This window comes from Salarias fasciatus, chromosome 4, assembly GCF_902148845.1.
Source record: "Salarias fasciatus chromosome 4, fSalaFa1.1, whole genome shotgun sequence".
NCBI classification, from domain to species: Eukaryota; Metazoa; Chordata; class Actinopteri; order Blenniiformes; family Blenniidae; genus Salarias; species Salarias fasciatus.
Genome location: NC_043748.1, coordinates 8470893 through 8491935, shown reverse-complemented (window position 1 = coordinate 8491935; position 21043 = coordinate 8470893). Strand labels below are relative to the sequence as shown.

At 45.5% G+C, this 21043-nt stretch overlaps 3 protein-coding genes across 3 annotated transcripts; 2 read left to right on the top strand and 1 right to left on the bottom strand.

Moving 5' to 3' along the window:
* The first annotated feature begins 446 nt into the window (after positions 1–446).
* On the top strand, positions 447–3596 carry LOC115386775 (GTPase IMAP family member 4-like). The gene is made up of 4 exons (XM_030089243.1): positions 447–458; positions 1539–2184; positions 2706–2827; positions 2904–3596. The coding sequence occupies exons 1-4, from the start codon at positions 447–449 to the stop codon at positions 3594–3596; spliced, it is 1473 nt and encodes a 490-aa protein (XP_029945103.1).
* Positions 3597–5580: 1984 nt separating this feature from the next.
* LOC115387600 (far upstream element-binding protein 2-like) lies at positions 5581–11550 on the top strand. The gene is made up of 18 exons (XM_030090376.1): positions 5581–5801; positions 6566–6671; positions 6758–6817; positions 6994–7030; positions 7144–7196; positions 7279–7350; positions 7446–7503; positions 7577–7748; positions 7917–8015; positions 8110–8208; positions 8289–8391; positions 8493–8614; positions 8707–9000; positions 9079–9194; positions 9308–9396; positions 9629–9838; positions 10076–10287; positions 10372–11550. Exons 1-18 carry the CDS (start codon positions 5673–5675, stop codon positions 10378–10380), a joined length of 2040 nt encoding a protein of 679 aa, XP_029946236.1. The 5' UTR covers positions 5581–5672; the 3' UTR covers positions 10381–11550.
* A 613-nt stretch (positions 11551–12163) lies between these two features.
* Positions 12164–21043, bottom strand: rfx1a (regulatory factor X, 1a (influences HLA class II expression)). Its single transcript, XM_030089852.1, is given in 23 exon segments — positions 12164–14326; positions 14413–14458; positions 14548–14701; positions 14786–14994; positions 15092–15241; positions 15410–15507; positions 16074–16173; positions 16175–16226; positions 16342–16448; positions 16584–16702; positions 16891–17024; positions 17145–17264; positions 17942–18123; positions 19183–19253; positions 19358–19446; positions 20227–20300; positions 20303–20326; positions 20423–20457; positions 20460–20483; positions 20486–20530; positions 20673–20700; positions 20702–20958; positions 20961–21043. Coding segments are annotated over 23 exon segments (2346 nt in total). The 5' UTR covers positions 21028–21043; the 3' UTR covers positions 12164–14165.

Here is a 21043-nt window from a genome sequence, read left to right as displayed (position 1 = left end):
CTAAGGGAGGAGCTGTACTTACTTTCTCTCCCATAAAACAGTATGTTAATACAGGTGTGATTTGTTGTTCAAGCTAGTTTTACAGGTTCACTTCTTCTCCTTGTCCTCTCTAAACACATGAGAAGCAGACAAGACAACAGCTTCACTAAAAGCAATGGCTAATATTGATGCAGTTTCCAGCTCTGGTGAGTGACCTTCTGTTTATATCCTTCAGCAGGCAATGTCATACCGCAAGAACTTTTCATATGAGCAAAATAAACCTTACATGTTATTTATTTGTTGATTCATCTGAAGAATTTTTAATTAATCAAGGCCTGATTGGGTGAGCATGACTAATGCAAAAACGTATTTGAAAACCACACATCGTCGTTTCCATCACATAAAATCCCAAGAAAATGTACAACTGTTGTTGCAATAGTGCAACAAGTAAAAAAAGTTCAAGAGAAATGAAGGCTTTTGTAAGGCACTGCACATGTTATCAGTGCTGTTTTTTCCTGACAGGAGGAAGTAACAAATTGCCAGAGCTGAGAATTGTCCTGATAGGTGGACGGAAGTTGACTGGAAAGCCAAGTCACAAAAGTGCAACTGGAAACATCATACTGGGCCAAAATGTTTTTGACACCAGCAAGAGAACAGCCAAGAGTGTGGTGAGGCAGCAGGAGGTGCACGGCAGACATGTCACTGTGGTTGAGTGGCATTATCCAGTAGAAAACACCCCAAAGCTGGACCAGATAGAAATTAAGAACAGCGTCTATCTGTGTCCTCCCGGGCCTCATGTTTTTCTTTTGGTCATTCCTGTTTATGTCCGTTTGCCTCAGATTTTCAGAGCATCTTTAGAAGAACATCTGAAACTGTTGACGGCAATGTGTTCAATCACACCATCGTGCTCTTCACCACTTCTCCTTTACACAGCGAAAAACACGTTCAAACCAATGTGTCCTGCATTGGAGTGGGTTCTTCAACAATGTGGAAACAGAAAACATACAATCAGTGTGAGTAACACTCAGGACGGCATTCAAGTCAAAATGCTTCTTAATAGAGGCATTAGTAGCAAAAAATGGGGGCTGCCACTTTCCTGTCGACATTTCTCATGGAGAAGCTTTGAGAGCAGAACTAAACGCATTGTCTGATAGGGCATCAAAAAGGATTGAAGAAGTTCAAACACAAAGAGGAACAATGAAAGCACTGCTTAAAGGTTAGTCACAATATCTTTTATGTGAGAACAGTAAACTGAAGTAAATCAACAACATATATATATATATATATATATATATATATATATATATATATATATATATATATATATATATATATACATATACATATATATGTGTGTATATATATATATATATATATATATATATATATATATATATATATATATATATATATATATATATATATGTATATATATGTATGTATATATATATGTATGTATATATATATATATACTTTTTTTTTTTCAATTTCCACAGGTGGAAAAAAGCCGCCAGTGCATTTAAGACTGGTGATGGTCGGCTCACACTGGTCCGGGAAAGAGCTCTGCAGGGAACACCATACTGGGGAAGGATGCGTTTTCTGTCAGTCACAGAAGAACAACAGACATCTGTGAAATCTACAACAGCATGGTTGCAGGAAGGCAGCTCACAGTGGTGGACTCTAGCGGCTGGTTGTACAACCACACACTTCAGGACTCCACTGAGACAGACAAGCTTGAAATAAAGAGTAGCATGCATTTGTGTCCTCAGGGACCGCAAGCAGTGCTCCTTGTGATTGGCCTAGCCGCTGCATTCAATGCCTCATATCTCAGAGCCGTGTTGGATCACATGGACTTGTTTGGCCACAAAGTCTGGAAGCACACCATAGTTTTGTTTACCAGAGGCGACTGGCTGGGAGTGAAGACCGTGGAAGAGCGTATTGCAAGTGAGGGCGGTCTGGAGTGGTTAGTGAACAAGTGTGGGAACAGATATCATGTCCTGAACAATATGGACAGAAGCGATGAGATGCAGGTGAAGGAGTTCCTTGAGAAGATTGAAGAGATGTGGGCAGGAAACGAAGATCCTCAATATGAGCTGGACAATGCCACGAAGACGGAGGCTGGGAAAGAGGCTGTGGAAGCAACAGCTAAAAGAATGAGACAGATAGCCCAAAGACAGTCAAGAGTACTGAGAGAGATGTTTGAAGGTAATCCTGAATTAGGTTTTGTCTTGTGAATTTTACATAAGAAATGACCAGATAAAACAGACCGCAGGGACTGAAGATAATCTGATTTAATGCCAACTGACAATTGAACTCTGATCTGATTGGATCAAGTTGATTAGAATAGTGATTGGAGGAGGTTGTGTAAGCCTGTTTGTGACGTGATCACAGTCCATGCAAATGGCTCATTGTATTAATTCCCACTGTCTGAACTTTATGCAGATGTCTCTGGTGTCACAGATCATAGGATCATATTATATTCCTGGAAAAAATTAATTGAGAAATGATTCTGATCACTGACAGAAATCGCTCAGACTGACAGAAAAGTGACCATGCAGATACATCTCTTTATGCATTCAGATGCATTAATATTTCTCACTTTTCAGTGACTGTATTGCATAACATGTTGCTCACTGCAATGTCCCAATTTAATTAACATCCTCATTCAGGTCATTGAAATGCTAAAGTTTTACATGCTTCTTTTCCTATTAATAAATTTTTTACAGGTGAGAGGCAACCAGTCACTGACCTAAGGATCGTACTGATTGGCAGAAAAGAATCAGGGAAGAGTAACGCAGGAAACATGATCCTTTGTCAAGAGATATTTGATGCAATGCTTGGCAAGAAGGTAATAAAGGTCTCTACTGGAAAATAGATATTTCACATGTAGATCATTTTGGGATTTTGTCCGATTTTCTGTGCAGGAGTTCCAAAAGGAAAGGAGTAAAGCAACGTGTGTAAAACATCAGAGGAACATCATGGGAGTGAACGTCTCAGTCGTTGAGACTCCTGGCTGGATTGCAAACACAACACCACCAAGCTGGATCAAACAGGAAGTTCTGAGCAGCATCTCCATGTGCGCTCCTGGGCCAGATGTTTTCCTCTTGGTTGTTCCCATTTGCAAAGCCTATACCGAGAAAGATCACGATGCAGTGGTTGAGCTCTTGACACCATTTGGAGAGAGAGTCTGGAGGCATTGCATGGTGCTGTTCACCTGGGGAGACTGGCTCAACCGCAGAACCATTGAAGATCACATCACCGGAGAAGGAAAGTTCCTCCAGAGGCTCGTGGAACAGTGTGGGAACAGATACCACGTGTTGAGCTGCGGCCGTTCAAGCTATCCTGGAGCAGTCAGCGAGCTGCTGTCAATAATTCATGACATGATAACAGTGAACAAGGGACAATGTTTCACCACTGAGAAGAAGCAACTATTCAAGAAGTTCAGAAAGGTGAAGCTGACAGAGGAAGAGTGGAACAGGAGGGAGCAGCAATTAATAGACCGAATGTTGAGAGCTTTAGCCAATGAGCCCGAGCAGCTAATTCTACCAACAGCAAATGCAGCCGGAAGCTTTGATGGAGGCTTCCTTCCAAACTGTGAGTTTGACATCAATCACTGAATAACATTTTAATGCTCTACTGTTTTCAAGTGCAGTGCTGAAAACCCTCAAATCAAAACAAAGTTTTTCTATCCTATTTTTGTTGTTGTTGTTGTGATTTGTTCTTAAAATATCATCGGATTTGCATCCAAGTCATAAACCAAACCCTATAATATAAAAGCTGCCCCATTCAACTTTTTAATGAGCCTCAGCTTGTGGAAAATCCCCCTTACATTATAATGTGGGACATCTACATTATTCCATGTGGTCGTTATCATTGAAATAAATATTTTTTTCATTTTCAGTGAGCGGTGATGCGCTTGCATTTGAGAAGATGCTCTGTAGTCAAGGACCGCTTGCCAAGGTGTTGGAATGGAGAACAAGTGCTGGATACTCTGATGTTACCTCTGGTCTCGGCAGCTATGTGGAAGAAAATCCTCTGACGGATGAAAACTTCAAAAATGAACCAACAACCTGTTTTTTCCTAAAAAGAGACAAAGTAGGAACTCAACGCAGATGCTCCTGTTAGGCCAAATCATTGTAGCAATCAACCAGGCTGGAAAATGTGCAATGATATCCCACAATGCACTGTTTTCCAAACAAAGATTGACGCGTGTGTCAGCAGTGATGTCCTTTCTGATGAGGATATTGTAAATATAACAAACACAAATGTTGTCTACCCTACATTTCACTTGGAAAACAGTTCTTGACATGGAACATGGTCTACATTGTTTGTTATATTCACTGCTATGGGATGAGCTCACATGAGACGAGACTATTTTGACCAAGAATTTAGTGAATTCTTTGCAAATATAATATAGTTGAACAGCAATCACAGCTTCACCAAATACCACTGATACAATATACTGTTTGTTATACTAAAAAAAGTCCTCTTAAGAATTGACTTTTGTATTTACCAGTGTTTCGAGTAAAGTAAAAAAAAAAAAAAACCTAATGGTGGATAGTGGTAAGATGGATATGTGGATGAATGACAGAATGAGTGAATGAATTGATTGATGGTTAAAAGCAATACAGAAACTCACTTTGCAGAGAGGAAAATATTCCGAGATTACACTTCCTGTATGGGATTTGCATGTTCTCCCTGTGCGTACAAGGAGTTTTTTTTCCTGATGGTTTTCTTCTAAAGTATAATGTCATGTGTGTGAGGCTTGGGAACTTCATTGTCAGTTCAAGAAGACAGATTCTGTTGGCTGTGTTTTTCCCTGTTTTTTATTGCCACATCAGTCCATAACAGTGAAGCAGGGGAAAAAAGTATAGGATTATTGTACTTTTGTTATAGAGGATAACAAAGCAAGATGTTTCTGCTTAAATTTCTCATATATTAACCTAACACGGGTCTTCATCCTTTCTTGAGAAAAAAAAAACACATCTTACACTGAGTGAGTGCACCAAGTCACATTATTAGACTTTGATGACCTGTGACAAATTGTGACTATTTTTCAGCACAATAGCCATAAGACAAGTACCAATAGGGTGCACCAAATAACACATAACATGCCAGGAAAGTTGTACTGAACAAGCTTTCTTAATAGACAAGATCAGTGTGAAATATCTGTTTTATCTCCCACTCAAACAGTATCACTGATTGTGAGTTGATAGGTGACTGTTGTATTAATCAAATTGTTAGGTTTCTCTTCTTGTTGTTATTTGACCTTTTTGAATCTTTTAATTCCATTACTGTTATGTTTATTGATGGAAAGGACTTGATAAAACCCTCTTGGGTTTTTGGGTTTGTTTCCTCTCCTGCACAGTCAGGTGTCACTTCTTGTAATTCTGTAGTACATTCTTATTGTGTGCAAATAATGTAAATATATAAGTTTATTAGCATAATAGTTTTATTTTCGTGTTTCTAAATGTTTGGGATAAAAATAAAAAAGTGTTCCACGTTTAATTAAAACTGAATCGAACTGATCAATCAGCTGTCGCGGAGGAGTGAAATCGCGATTGAGCCTTCCCGGCCGCCGTCGCGTCTCCACCGCTGTCCTGTCCGTCTCCCCCTCACTTTCCCTTCTCCTTCACTCTCTCTTCTCTCCCTCCTCCTCTCCCCCCCTCCTGCGGCCAGTCTCCCCGGCTGTCATGTCGGAATATAACGCCGTACCCCCGCCGGGCTCCGGGCCCCCCCTCGCGGGGCAGCCGGCTCTCGGGAACGGGGCGGGCGGCATGAAGAAGGATGCGTTCGCGGACGCGGTGCAGCGGGCCCGGCAGGTGAGAGAGCGGCGCGCGTGGAGCCGCGGATCACTACACTCCAGCAGCTGCTAGCATAACGGCTCAAATCACTCTGAACAACAGACCAATTAACCTGGAATGAATTATCACTTGCTGTTTTAACGCCTGCGCAAAATCGGTTAAACTTGTCGTTTATCATTAACGTTAGAACTGTGAGATTAATGTTGACAAAACAGGATAGAGTATATTCAGCCTTATTGTACTGGCTGATATGAAAATGTTAGAGAACAAACATTGAGCTCCAACAGAGAAGCACAGATGTTCATCTTCATCTGGTTTGGCACCTCTGACACTGTTTATTATGACTTGTGTCCATCATTGAACTTCCAGTAGATGTTACTGACTCCAGATCCTCCTCGTGGTGGTTCACATCCTTTCTTATTAGCAAGAAAGTTGTGGGTTTGAATCTGGGCTTGGCCTTTCTTTGTGGAGTTTGCATGTTCTCGCTGTGGGTGGGTTCTTTTCCATGTGAGGTTAAATGGCCTTGACAGTCCACAGTTGTGAATGTGAGCACCAGCTGCTTTGTGACTCACAGGTTGACCAAAGTTTCAGGTCATTTGTGGGGTCATTTCTAGCTGTATTTTCACAACAACTACATTATCATCCTTTTCATTTCATTCTTATTATGAAGTGTCCATTACAATCACTACTTGTTAGCTTCACTCGAGTGTGGGACGTGATGGAATTGTATTTTGAGTGAAGAGTACCTACACCCTTGACAATTGACTAACCCCTTTTCTCAGATTGCTGCTAAGATCGGTGGGGATGCTGGTCCTCCCTTGAACAACAACAACTCTGCGTCAGATGGCTTTCCCTTCACTGCACAGAAGCGGCCGCTGGAGGACGCAGGTGAGGACAGCCATGTCTATTTACACGCTGTTGATTCTCTCATGCATCCGATTAGAGTTGCGACTTGTCTTTTCCTCACCTGACAGATGAACCCGAGAGCAAGAAGCTGGCTGCACAGAGTGACCTGGAATCAAGCAAAGCTCTGTGTAAGTGTTGCTCTGCTGACAGGCTGCTTCACTGTGATATCGATTGGCAGTGTGCAGGGTTGTCTCTTCACTCTTCACCTGCTCTGTCTGTCATGTCCTCACACTTTCCGATAGTAATCCGAAATGTTGACTCGCTCCATTGACTCACTTTCTCTTTTTGTCATGTCCCATCTCAGCTATTGGTGCTCAGTTAGCCGCTCTTGCACAACAAAGGTGAGAAATTACAGCTGCTGGAAGAAAAAGTGCAATTAGGATGCAGACTGTTGCTCAACTTGTTGCCTTTCTTTTTCTCTCTTTTTTTTATCATCTCCACCTGATGTTTTCAGACCGGCCTCCACCACAGAGGAGTACAGCGTTCCTGACAGTATGGTGGGACTCAGTGAGTGCTGGTTTAACCTCCTACTTCACATTAAGTCACACTGCATTTCAAACACAGTGACATCGACTTTCTTTTCCCTCAGTCATTGGCCGTGGAGGCGAGCAGATCAATAAAATCCAGCAGGAGTCTGGTTGCAAGGTTCAGATCGCTCCAGGTACAAAGTTATTCAAAAAGATGACCGCTTTTATTAAAATGTCCAACTTTTTATTTTTTGACGTTGTTGTTGATTCGAGCCGTGTGTGTCTCCAGACAGCGGAGGTCTTCCAGAGCGGAGTGTCTCCCTCACAGGTTCTCAAGACTCAATACTGTGAGTTCATGTAAAAACCTCAGTATTTATGTTGACATGACTGTGGACTAACCGGTGAGCTTTTCCTGGCCAGGAAAGCCAAGATGCTGTTGGATGAGATCGTGTCCAGAGGAAGAGGCACCCCTCCTTCCTCTTTTCATGAATCCACCAATGGGCAGAATGGAGCGGTGCATGAGATGATGATTCCTGCTGGCAAGGCCGGCCTCGTCATCGGGAAGGGAGGAGAAACCATCAAACAGCTGCAGGTAGAAATCCAAAAAAGGAATATCTATTTGATTCTGTATTTTTACGTGTGTGTATATGTTGGTGTGCTATTTGATGCTCTATTTTTGTTTTTTGTAAGATGTGCACACAGTACATGTTAGTGTGTGAATAAGAAAATGGCAGTCCTGTTTATTTGTGTGTTACATTAGGAACGTGCCGGGGTAAAGATGATCCTCATCCAGGATGCTTCTCAGGGACCCAATGTCGACAAGCCTCTGCGTATTATTGGAGATCCGTACAAAGTCCAGGTAGAAATGGAAAATTATGTCAGAAATCTCAATCATCTGGGGGAAAAAAAGGTGTCTTCATGTGCAGTAATTCTTATCTTGCCGTGTTTTTCAGCAAGCTCAGGAGATGGTGCAGGAGATTCTGAGGGAGAGGGACCACGCCGGCTTCGGCGACCGAAACGATTTCGGCTCTCGAATGGGAGGAGGCATGAACGTGAGTTAAAGATGAGTCCGTGAGATAAAGATGAATCCAAAGCTCCTCCAGAAAATGACGGATGTTTGTTTCCCTCTCAGATCCCGGTGCCACGACATTCAGTGGGCGTGGTCATTGGCCGCAACGGAGAGATGATAAAGAAGATCCAGAATGATGCTGGAGTCAGAATCCAGTTCAAGCAAGGTGCGATTCCCATCAGTCGTCCACAGTTCAGTATACTCCAGCGTCAACAGCCAATGATTGTGATTAAACTCGGATTCTATTTCTGACGTCTGCTTCATTAGATGACGGGACGGGTCCAGATAAGATCGCTCACATCAGTGGACCCCCGGACCGCTGCGAGCACGCCGCCCAGATCATCAGCGACCTGCTGCAGAGCATCAGGGTCAGGGAGGAGGGTCAGGGGGTGTGTGTCCCTTCCTCTCACTCTGCTGCTTCATGGGATTTGCTCTTTATTCAAATAACCTGGTACTGAATATTTGTCTCCTCCGTCCACAGGGCCCTCCGGGTCCACCGGGCATGCCGGCGGGCAACAGGGGTCGAGGCGGGGGTCAGGGTGGCTGGGGTCCCCCCGGAGGGGAGATGACTTTCTCTATTCCCGCCCACAAATGTGGGCTGGTGATTGGCCGGGGAGGAGAGAACGTCAAGGCCATCAACCAGCAGACCGGCGCTTTTGTGGAAATCTCTCGGCAACTGCCCCCCAACGGAGACCCAAACTTCAAGCTGTTCATCATCCGGGGGTCGCCGCAGCAGATTGATCACGCCAAGCAGCTCATCGAGGAGAAGATTGAGGCACGGACCTTTTTTATCTTTTTATTTCTTCTTCCACTTGTACAGTCATGTGATGTTCTGCTGTGTGGTGTGTTTCAGGCTCCTCTGTGTCCCATGGGTCCGGGGCCAGGTGGGCCAGGTCCTGCAGGACCAGTGGGTCCCTACAACCCAAACCCATATGCCCCCGGTCCGCCAGGCGCTCCAGGACCACCACAGTGAGTAGAACGATCGAGGGAACTGTGTTGATGCATATAATGGACTACACACATACACTGATATTCAGAAGTTTCCAACGGTATAGAACTTGTTTTTCCGTCTTCCTCCTCAGCGGTGGGCCTCCAGGTCCTCCCCAGTACACTCCTCAGGGGTGGAGCAACACCTACCAGCAGTGGCAGCCTCAGCCCCCCCACGACCAGAGTGAGTCACTGCCTCTCCTGAGTCCGTCTCAACGAGCTGGCCGTCTTCTCAAACCGTCGGCAGGAGTACTGACGGAAGTGTTGTGATGGGACGTGTGTCTGCTCGGCAGCTCTGGCTAACCTTCTCTCTGTTTCCCCCCCCCACTGGTCTCCAAGCCCGGTCTCCAGGCCAGTAGCAGGGGCTCACCCTCACCCAATGAGGACCTCACCCCTCCACCCTGCGTCTTTTCCAGGCAAGGCGGCAGCCAACGACCCCAACGCGGCCTGGGCGGCATACTACGCTCAGTACTACCAGCAGCCAACTGGGGGCGCTGTGCCGCCCCAGTACCCCGCAAACCCAGCTGGAGGGGCTCAAACGTCTGGGGACCAGACCCAGCCTGCACAAGGCCCCGGGGGTCAGCCAGACTACACCAAGGCCTGGGAGGAGTACTACAAGAAGATGGGTGAGGCGACGAAGGAAGTGTTGTGCACGGCTGATGTACAGCATCAGTCAATACATCAGATGATTAGTGAACATTTAACAAATTGTGCATCAGGAAACATTGTGTTTCTGTGACAACACTTCATATTGTGGGATATTTGTAGTCGGTATGGAACTAGTGTGTTGATAGAGTTTGGAGAATCCCTGCAGGATCTGATGATACCGAGTTCATGCTGCTGTTTCTTTCCTTCACTTCCAGCTCAGACGGGCGGCTCTGTACCTGGAGCGGCAGCCGGAGCCCCCGGGGGCCCCGGGCCCGCGCCAGCGGCGGCGCCGGGGCCGTCGTCCGCGGCGGGAGGCCAGCCGGACTACAGCGCCGCCTGGGCCGAGTACTACCGGCAGCAGGCGGCGTACTACGGACAGACGGGACCGGCCCCCGGCCAGCCTGCAGGCGCCCCCCAGCAGGGACAGGTCGGTACAGAGCCTGCGTCGCCTGGCGCTCCTCTGCTTTTTCCCTTTTTCCCCCACAAATCCCTCCAACTCTGTGTGTCGCAGGCGCCGTGAGAGGACGCCGCGACGCGCCGGATCAAAGAAGAGGACTCTGAACTCTCAGCCAGGATCGAACCATCTGTATTTTTGAATCTGTTCCCAGAAGAAACGCATCCTCGCCGCTGATGAGTTGAACTGCGACCAGAGCTTTGCTGCAGAGCGGAGGAAGAAGACTGACAGACGCGCACCAAGCCTCTCAACGCCTCTGCGTGCTTCTCTGTCTACACGGACGCCTCGAATCGCTTACTACTTTGACCAATGCTCATTTATTCTCTTCCCAGTTTAAAGCGCTTACCTTCATATCCCAGTATTATATCAGTCAAACTGCACAGAGCTTTTAGGACGATAATTATTACCTTTTAAGCTGTCTTGATTTTTTTTTTCTTTTTTTTTTTTTGTAATTAAAACTATCACATCTCACTGTGCCGTTTTGCACAGTGTGTGAGTCTGTGTTCGTTTGGATTGTTGAGCTTTAACCTCTGACACATCGCTTTGTGTGTGTGTGTGTGTGTGTGTGTGTGTGCGCGGGAGACGGTTGTATGAGTATAAATGTGATTCTGCAGTTTGGATTCATGCATGTGGGATGATGAGCAACTGTTGCAGTCTGTCGGGGCGGGTGGGTTCAAAATGAAAAATAAAAAAGAGCATCTTTTGTGATGTTTAGGAATGATCTAAGATTGCGGAGGTGAACGTGAGTTTATAAAGAATGTATGGTTCATGCTGCTATAATTTCAGATTTCCTTCAGCTTATTTTAAATGTTTGTCTGTCTATGCACTAAACACACCTTTTTCCAGTGTTTGAAATGTAGTTTCTGCACAGTGTTTGCTCCCTTGAGCTTTTTAAACTGCTTATCAGATTGTTTCGAAAATGACAACACACCATTCAACTCAGTCGGGCAGAAATGTATTCATCTTTTTAAGCATCTTCCTGCTTGTTTTCCATTAATGCTAACATCAGGTTTTGTCGTTCCAGTCATAGTTTTTATGCAAAATAATGTCTTCCAACTCATCCCACTGGAGCAGATACTATATATATGTATATATACATATATTCAGCAATATAAGGCTTTTTCTTTAAACCTCGCGGAGACGTTTCGGGTATGATTCATGTATTCTGATCGGCAGCTGTGAGTCTTGCCTTTGGCAGCAATGTTGATATTGTTAATAGATGACCACCAGCAGCAAACCTCAGAATAATAATAAAAAAAAAACAACAATAATGTGAAATACTGTAAAACTGGTGTGTGATTTGTGTTGAACATAAAATCAGGCTGTTGTGTGATCAATACACCACTAGATGTCATCTATGTTTAAAACAGTGTCCTGATTATATTTGACTCATGCTTTTATTGATTTCCTTTTATTTATTTTTTTTTCCATTTACTGATTTACTATCTTCCCATGTTTTATTGACTTATTTCATTTTTACATTTTTGGGAATACAATGCATCAATCTCTCCATTACATTTCTTACTCTGGATATTTGCATGTGTACACACACACACACACACACACACACGCACATCAAGTCCATCCTCCCATCTTGTAAAACTCTCACATTAAGAGGAACCTGTGTTTGAAGCCGTTTTCTATATGTGCAAACACAGTGTGAAGGTGTTTGTGGTTCCTTCCTTGCTGTTGCAGAAGTGATCACAGGCTGGCGTGTGTGTTTGTGTGCGTGTCGGATGTGGCGCGCAGGATGCCACTCTCATTTTACCAAACATTTAAGAGAGCACCAAACACAAAGATGGCACATTTTCATGTGCAGACATGGGGGGGAAAAATCTGCAAGACTTGATGCAAGTGCAATTTTAAAAATTACTTTAATTTATATCTTTAAAATTAAAAACATCTGAATTGCATTCTACCACCTCCAAAGGCACAGTCATACTTACAGCAGACCAAATTCATAAAACACTGCCACCGAACATCTGTTTTCTTTTGTACATAAGAAACAACGCACTATAAAAATGACAGAACAGTTTTGTTTAGTTTGTTTCAGGTTTTTTTTTCTCTTTTTTTTTTTTTTTACTGGGTAAACAATGGCCATTCTGTAAGCTGTAGATCAATAAAAGACTGGAGTGATATGTATTCAGCTGTGGTGGAATTAGACTCCATATAAAGGACGATGTGCTGGTTTGAGGCTGGCGATGCCCGTTTCAAAGTCGCACGCTGCAGCTATTCAGAGACACAGAATTCAATTAACCGTCCGCGAAATGTTTACCGGAATCAATCTGGACAAACAAGTGTTTTAAGAATATGAATGTCTGAAGCAAAAAAAACAAAGCCACTGGCAAGAGGATGAGAATGCAGTGAGATGAGCACTGGTGGAGGACTGTGCAGGAAACAACAACAACAAAAAAAAAAAAAGCCTTGAGATCTCTCACCTTCCAAAATCTGGCACCAGAAAACTCTGAAATTTAAAGACAATAGTCAACATGTGCAAAGAGGCAGGGCCCTCGGCCTGTTTTGTGGAACAAGTCGTCAGATATGACACTGGATTGGAAAACTGAACGTACAATCACAAATCAATAATGCACACAAAGGCTGGTTACAATGTGTGACAACACAACACCATACACTGCACAAGAGGTTCACTTAGTGACAACGAAATTCAAAATAGTGGATAAATATACAGCAGAATATAAGCATATCACTGTTCTTACTCAGGCACAGTCCTCCCGAAAAAAACATAGAAAGAGAATGTAGAAAGAAAAAAAGAAAGAAACCCAACAGGGTCTGTGTTTAGAACGCATCGGTTTGGCACACACATGGAAAGATGTCTGTAAATAAGGCGAGGAAATAATATGTCAAAGGTTCAAATGAGAGGCAACGAAGGAAAGTCTTGGAACATAAAGAACGGCGGGTAGAGCACCTCTCACGGTGTTCAGGGGAAGAGAGGGTTTTTGCAGCAACTACTGGGAGTCCCGACGCCACGAGCTCCGCTGTGAGCAGCAGGAGCACGCTGACAGTCCATTTACAAGTGGTCTGAATCAAAGTGGAAATTTACACACACAGCCACACACACATTTCAATCCCTTCACCCACCCCCCAAAAAAAAAAAAAAAAAAATCTGATCGCTTTGGAAAATATCTACAGAACAACACTTGGTTTACATTCACGCAATCAGACGCGCACAACCATCAGAAAGCCAGTTCGATCGGTGTCCGGGGGTAAGAAGAGGAGTCGTGTGACCACAGTGCTCGTACAAGCAGACAGAAACACACACACGCACACACACACACACACCACAAACCAAGCTAGAAGTCCCCTCCGCAGTACAAATATTTCAGTATCAGGTTTCTCCAGCATGAGGTTGGCTTTGCGCGCTCGTCCTGCAGACGGTACCTTTACACACACGTCACAGTATTTCAAAGACCACTTTAGATATACGGCAGTGACAGTCTCAGGAGGATCCGGGTGAAGACGGCAAAAGCTACAGGTGGAAATGCAGTGAGAGAAATAAAACATGCCCGGCTTCAGTTCATACAACTAAAGGTTAAAATGCTATTTTTGGAGTAAGAAAGGTTTTTTTCTTTCTTTTCTTTTTCAAGCCACATCTGTCTGCAAAGTCAGTGACTGCAGCTTTGATCAATATCGCCATCGGGTGTTTGTGTCGTCCAGGCAGCAGCAGTGTGTGTGTGTATGTGTGTGTGACACATACAAAAGAGTATGCAGCAATGTGTGTACACTCAAAGATCAACAAGGTCTATATACATGTGTCAAGTGTGTGTATGTGTATGTAAGTGTGTGTGTGTTTAGTGTAATCGGCCCACGTCTGTTAGTGTGTGTGTGTGTGGTTAGTTGTCTCCCGAGCCGGTGGTGAAGAGGACTCTCTGGTCAGTCCTGGCCAGCTTGGCGGGAGGCTCCAGAGACTCTTCTCCGAGCACGGCCGCGTCCGGCGGGAGGGTCAGCTCCTGGCCTTCGTCGTCGCTCTCCTCCTCTTCCTCTTCTTCCTCCTCTGTTGAAAGGTGAAAGAACAGTCACAAGCAGCGTTTGGGACTTCGACTGTTCAGAGTGAGCGAGAGAGAGAGAGAGAGCACAGACCTTTGTCGGGGTCCAGCTGGTTCAAGCCTCGGCCTAAACTGGCAAACTGACGGTGAGAGAGGAAGACGTCAGCATTTCAAACAGAGATTGAATCATAACACCAGCTTCATAATGAGAGCTTGTTCCGGGTCTTACCTCCCCCATGACAGCGATGGGAGTTTCCCCTTTGGCCTGGGCCACTCGGTGCTCTATCAGGTAGTACATGTACTCATCGTACAGGAGGCGGATGAGGTGAAAGGATCCGAAACTGGCCGCGCTCCTCAAGGTGAGGTCTCTGATCACCATGGAGCTGGAGAGCAGAAGACGGACGATCAGACACTTTTGTCATCTCCTCTATGAATTGACTGGCTCGCGATCCACTTCCTGATCGCACCTGTAGAAGGACCACTTGAGGAGGAAGAGCTTGGCGGCCTTCGGGAAGGCGGCGCTGTGCTGGTAGGGCTTTAAGACCTGGGAGACCACCCCGTCCAGCCACGCCGCCCACTGCTCCAGCGAGTTCTGCTGCTGCAGGGTCAGCTTGAAGTCCTGCTCCAGCCGCTGAACAACTCTGTCCTCGCACCGGCACACCCACGAGGCCTGCTCCTGCGCACACACACAAACACACACAAACACACACAAGTGAGCATCAGTCTGTTGCTTAGGAAGACTCCCGAGGCCGAAGATCAGGGGCTGAACCGACCTGGACGTTGGCAAAGTCAACGCGGTTGAGGTCGGACAGCATCTGGTTGATCTGGGCCGTGTTCTGGAGGACGGCGCGGGCAGCCTGCGCCAGGTGATTCAGACTGGTGTAGCGACGCAGCGTCTGAGCAAACGCATTCGCCGAGGTGACCTGAGAGTCAAAAGAGGGGCAGAGCGAGACACAAGAGGAGCTCCGTTACCTTCCTTTCATATTCATACAAGAGAAAAATAGCCTCAAACCTCAGAGAACTAATTTGTAGTCGGATCCTTCATCAACCCTTGTTTCCATCAGCCATGAACTAACAGGAGGGGACCGTACCTTGATGCGGACCATTTCCTCGGGGATGTTCATCATGGCGTTGGTCAGCCAGCTCTCAAGACTCTTGGCAAAGTTTCGGATGGCTTGTGTTAAGGCACCTGGGGGGCAGAGAGGACAAAAGTCATTCCACAGAACATCACTTCACTTCCAATCAAACACTCATCTAAACGCCAGAGTTTCTGCTTGACAAACAGATTTCTTCATCATATATTTGATCATCAGATTTTCATTTGTCCAAATTACCTAATGAAATTTATTGGAAACCGTTCCTTTTTCGGCACTACATGAGAATGAAAAACCAGGATATTCTAAGATGGAAAAATACAAGGTCTGCCAAGAGAATAAGATTGAAAGAGAAAGAGAGAAGTGTGACTGCCACTGACGTGGCAAAGGAGAACAGTTTGTTACTACCGAGTCATATGAACCAGTCAAGAACTATAACAACAACAAACACACTGAGGAAATGATGAATTATTGGAAATACCAGGGCGATCACTGTGCAGCTATAGTCTACTCTGAATAGGTAATTCTAGAGAGCAAAAAACAGCTTAAAATGTTTATCTGTGTTTTTATAATTAATAAAAAAAAAAGTATTATGCGAACTAATTGCATCAGAATAACATTGTTAATTTACTAAGGAGTTCTTGTTCTTGTTGAGCCTTACTGGGAATGGGTCTGAGGACATCAGGGATCAGGATCTCCACCAGGCCCTGGTACAGGCTGTTGTCACAGTCACGGCTCCAGCGCAGCACAGGCTCATATTTGCCACAGCAACACCAGGCAGGATTTAGGGAGTCGCTTCTCTGACTCATCGTGGCTGCGAAGGAAAACAGAGTCTGAATGGAAATAGCTCTGCTGCTGCTTTCGGGAGGACTTTCCGAGCGATGTACGGGATCAGTCTGGATCTTGAATCTTTAAAGCGAACCACTCACACGGCCAGGGTGGCATCTCCGCTCTGACTTTGGCTGAACCTCCAGAAGGTCTTCCAGAGCGTCTCCACCAGAGTAAACTGCAGGTTGACCATCACATCCAGTATAGCCTGAAAGATACACCAGAAGCTTTTCCTTTACTTTCTATTTGGTTTCAGTGAATACCATCATACTCATAGAATATTACTGCTAAATAATATTCCACCTTATTGATTGAAAAGTGAGGGGAAAAGCTGGGTAATTACCTCGCAGTGCTCTCTGTAAAGCAGCTGAAAGCTCTTTATGTGCTCGAGCTCGATGCCCTCTGGCAAAGACTTCCCTTGGAGATCGATGTCGGGGAACTCTGGGAGAGCTCTGGATGCATCTAGACGCCGGGCAAGAGAGCAACCGAATAAATCAGATACACGTTTGAAATACTTAAACTGAGTGTTCGCATAAACATGAATGTCCTGGTTTGTTAAAATTCAGAATCAACATATATTCATAATTCATAGACGTCTAGGGTTTCTGAGTGAGGCTGTTTGTCACGTTGGCAGTGTTCACTGAACTCACCGAGGAACTGCTGGTACTGCTGGACCTGGGTGCTGATGTCCACATGGCCCGACCCCTGCTGCTGCTGCTGCTGCTGCGCCGCGCCCGACGCCGTGCCATTGGTCATTCCTTCCACTTTATGCACAGGCTTCAACCTGGTTGGAAGAGAGGCGAAAAAAAAACATTAAACATTTAGATCCAGACAGATTTGATAAATAATAAAGTGAAATAAAACGCGTGTGTGTGTGTGTGTGTGTGTGTGTGTGTGTGCATACCTTTGTTTCTGTGAAAACGGCTGTTGCCTCATGGCCAGATGTTGCTGGTCCTCCATCAGACGGAGAAGTGAGGAGCCTGCCTTGATTCTCAGCCCATAATAGTGGTATTTAGAGTTGCCCCTTGTAGGGAAAAGATAAAAAGTGTCATTAAAAAAATCCTTTACCTGTATCAGCAAATGATTTCAATCGAAACAGAGGGGCTCTCATGCTTCAAGTGCTCATAAAATATGCTCAGTTTTGTCAAATAAAAGCTCAAACGCGCATTATCTTTAAGACCATCTCATTTAAATCCATTTGAATTCTAACAAGTTGTTTTTACTCGCTTGCTCTGTCGTCCTTTTGTCAAACTCCCTCACCCACACACATGCTGTCTGTCTTTAAATCTACCCACATGCTTTCCTACACGAGGCGAACATGCTGCAAGGCTCCAGAGAACGCTATGGATGCTCAGAGAAAAACATAATTATCCCTCAGTTGAAACTTTGCCTGGTTGTCTGTTAATTTATAGATCTGTATGCAAAATGGATCGTCACACATCCAGAGGACGTGTGTCACGAGGAACAGTGGAACACACAGCTTGAAGGGAGTTTTATTTACAGATGTTTCTCCTCACTGTTACCAGGCTAGTAATTTCTGTTTATACATGTGGAATATAGATTTTTGTCATTTGTTTTCTGTTTTATTGCATCAGATTTTTGACTGACTCGTGGGTGAAGTACTATAGAAGTTACAAAGTCAGGGTTTTATTAATGTGCACAATCAAGGTATACATTGGATTTCCAATTGACCAGTCTTACCGAGTGCCAAGGCGGCGAGTGCGCAGCCCCATGAACACAGATCTAATGAGCTTCCCAAAAGATGCGGCGTTCACGGGCTCCAGCTTCTGCTCCTGGCAGTGCAGCAGGTAGTGACAGTAGAGGGTGGAACGCGGCAGACTCACTCCTTCTGCTGTTTCATAGTTGTCCAGCAACCACTGTACCTGACACACAGGCAACGGGAGGAGGGAAGAGCTGGTGCAGTTAGCAAAGCCAAACACACACAGAACCCAAGAAACGACAAAATCAGAGTACACACACACACGAACACACAATAAGCAAACACATCACACACGTATTCCACTTAAATATCAGTGCATGCAAAAACATCTGCTTTATCATTAAATTACACAAGCACAAACCCATTCAGAGTTGGGATCTGTCGATCATTCTGACATGAAAAGACAATACATTTGTTTGCGTGCCGTGGCATACAACTTTGGTATGCAATGAATCCATGACCTGGAGTACTGATGGGATGTCTGCCAAACACATTTTGGTCATCTTTATCATGTGAGATTCAATATGATGAATTGGAATGAAATAGTATAGTGTTGGGACATTTCAGGCAAATTAAAAATGCCCCTCGTCACATGCACTGCAATGATATGAGACTGATGAGGTCATGGTTTGTTTTCCTTGGGAGGGAATCACAGTTAAAAAGACACACTGCGTCCGAGGAGTTGGATGGCGATCGAGTGAGAGTTACATTATGAGTACAAATTTCCAGATTTTTTTTTTTTTAATTGTGCTTTCCACTTCCAGAGAACAAACAAACTATGACATCATCACTGTGCGCCACCAAGAGGTTGCGTGAATGGAAACAAAACGAGAAGAAGTTCCTGCGCTTGGCGCCTCTGCATACCTTCTTGTCTGCCGACGGCACGCTACTCTCCTCGCCTTCTGTAATACTCACAGTGGCCGGGGAGGCGCGGGCGGTGTGGTGAGTAGTTCTGACTGTTGCCAGCTGCCCCTCCACTGCTACTGCTGCCGAGCATGTAACCCCCCTGGATCACGTAGCTGCCTGCCGCGCCCACCGTTGGTGCCCCCCCCATCCCCTGACCCGTTGGTGGTGCCACCCGCGGCCACCACGGTAGCCCCTCCCCCTGCCGCGCTAGTGGGCTGCGCCACAAACATGGACACCCCGCCCGTGGTGCCAGTGGTCACGGAGACGGTCAGAGGTGTGCCAGGCGTGGACGGCTGCGACCCTGAAGTTGGCTGACCTTCGTAATACTGGGCAGCAGTGGTCTGGGTGTACAGAGGGGTTTCGGTGTACGGGAAGGCGCCGGATCGACTGCGTGAGAAAACAGGAAGTCGCGTTAGAAAGCACAGAAAGCTGCTGGGGGAACCTAAACTGTCGAACGTTTCAGAAATCCATCAACACGATGGTATTCTAACATGGTGCTGGTGGTGTAGTTGCTGTCCCTTCAACATATTGCACTTGATTGGCGTAAACGTGTTGCACCGGCACGGACGTGAGCTGCTGCTTGGACCTGAGGAGTGAATACACAACAAAACAATTCAACCAAACTTCAAGATTTATTTAAATGGAGCTGGATCTGACAACAATGAACATACATTTCCTCCCTCTTGGTGTTTCTGTCCTCTGATCTCTATCACAGCTGTTTCTCACGTATCCCTGACCTGCTTGGAAGGTGTCAGTCGAAGTCAGCCGAGGTAGCTGACCGGGGTACGAGCTGGGAACTGCAGGAAAGCCTCCACTGACTGTCCCGGTTTGCATGCCATGTATAATGGCCTGTAAGGCGGATGGGGATCCAGGCTGGCGCAGAACGGATCGTTGCAGTACTCAACTACGTAGTCTCTGGGTGTCCAGGCCTGGCTGTGTGGCTGACCTGTCTCATGCAGCAGGTTCATTTCCCTCTCTAACTTGGTCGTCTCAGTTCTTAGGGCAAGCTGAAATGCAGCAAGTTTGATCAGATTCTTAGAAAGCTGATTAGTACTACTACAAAGGACAATAAGGTTGTGAAGTTTCTTTGAATTAGAGGTCACAGTGGCAACATATTTTTGAGACACAAAGATCTGAAGATTTCAACTCAAGTTCTGTTGTGTCAATCAAAAGTGCATAGAAATAACATCAACGTGATCATGATGATGATATTTCGAGATAATACCTAACTGAAGCTATGTCAGTTTGGTTTTGGATACTTCCCTTCTAGAGACATTAAAACTGTGATCACCTGTGATCTGTTTGTACCTGATTTACAGATGATGGTCGGTAGCAGCACAAATGAGAGACCCACTGTGGTACCTCCTGTGTGATGTGAACAGGCTGTAGACTGGTTACACTGATCTGTGTGCCGGGCTCGGTTTTTGGCAATCTGGGGAGGTGGCCTGCACCACGGATCTCTGTTAGGATGGAGAGCAGTGAAAAGAAGGGAGTCTTTTGGTGTGCAGGAAAATAAACGTGAAGTAGTGATTGGCTGTGTGTTGATATTCTTCTACCTGTTGAGCAGTCTGTACTTGCTGAACAACTTGAGTGGAACCCCTGTCTGGACCACAGGTGAGGGGGGCTGGAGTCCGACACACTATCACTGGAGTGAAGAGAGCCCTCTGAAAGATAAAGAGGAAATAGAGGCAGTTTCACAACTTAGTGATCTTATGTCTGAAGTTCATTTGGTGTACAGTAATGTTTTTCAGCAAATCACTCAACTAATAAACCATGCACATTCTTCATGTGACACTGAGATATTACCTGTGACTGTAACAACGATGTACTGGGGGGGTACTTTGAGCATTTCCAGTCTGTGTGGGGGAGCCTTGAATCTCTGCCGTGACATACTGTGTCTGAGCCGGCTGGGCCTGTGCTGCAGTCGGGGTCTGGCTCCCAGCTGCAGGTTTCTGAGAGGCAATGGAGGAGGCTTGCTCAGTAGGCGTAGCCTGGCCGGTCGGTGTGACCACAGTGGGAGTGGTCACGGTCGTCACAGCCAGAAACTGAGGCGCCGCTGATGGACTGGAGCTGGCATCAGGTTGATTCGGTGGACTGTAACACCAGCTCCCTGAGTTTGGGCTGCTGGCTGGATCTCGCCAACATAGCCTGTAGTGGCCATTATAAAAAGTGGAAAT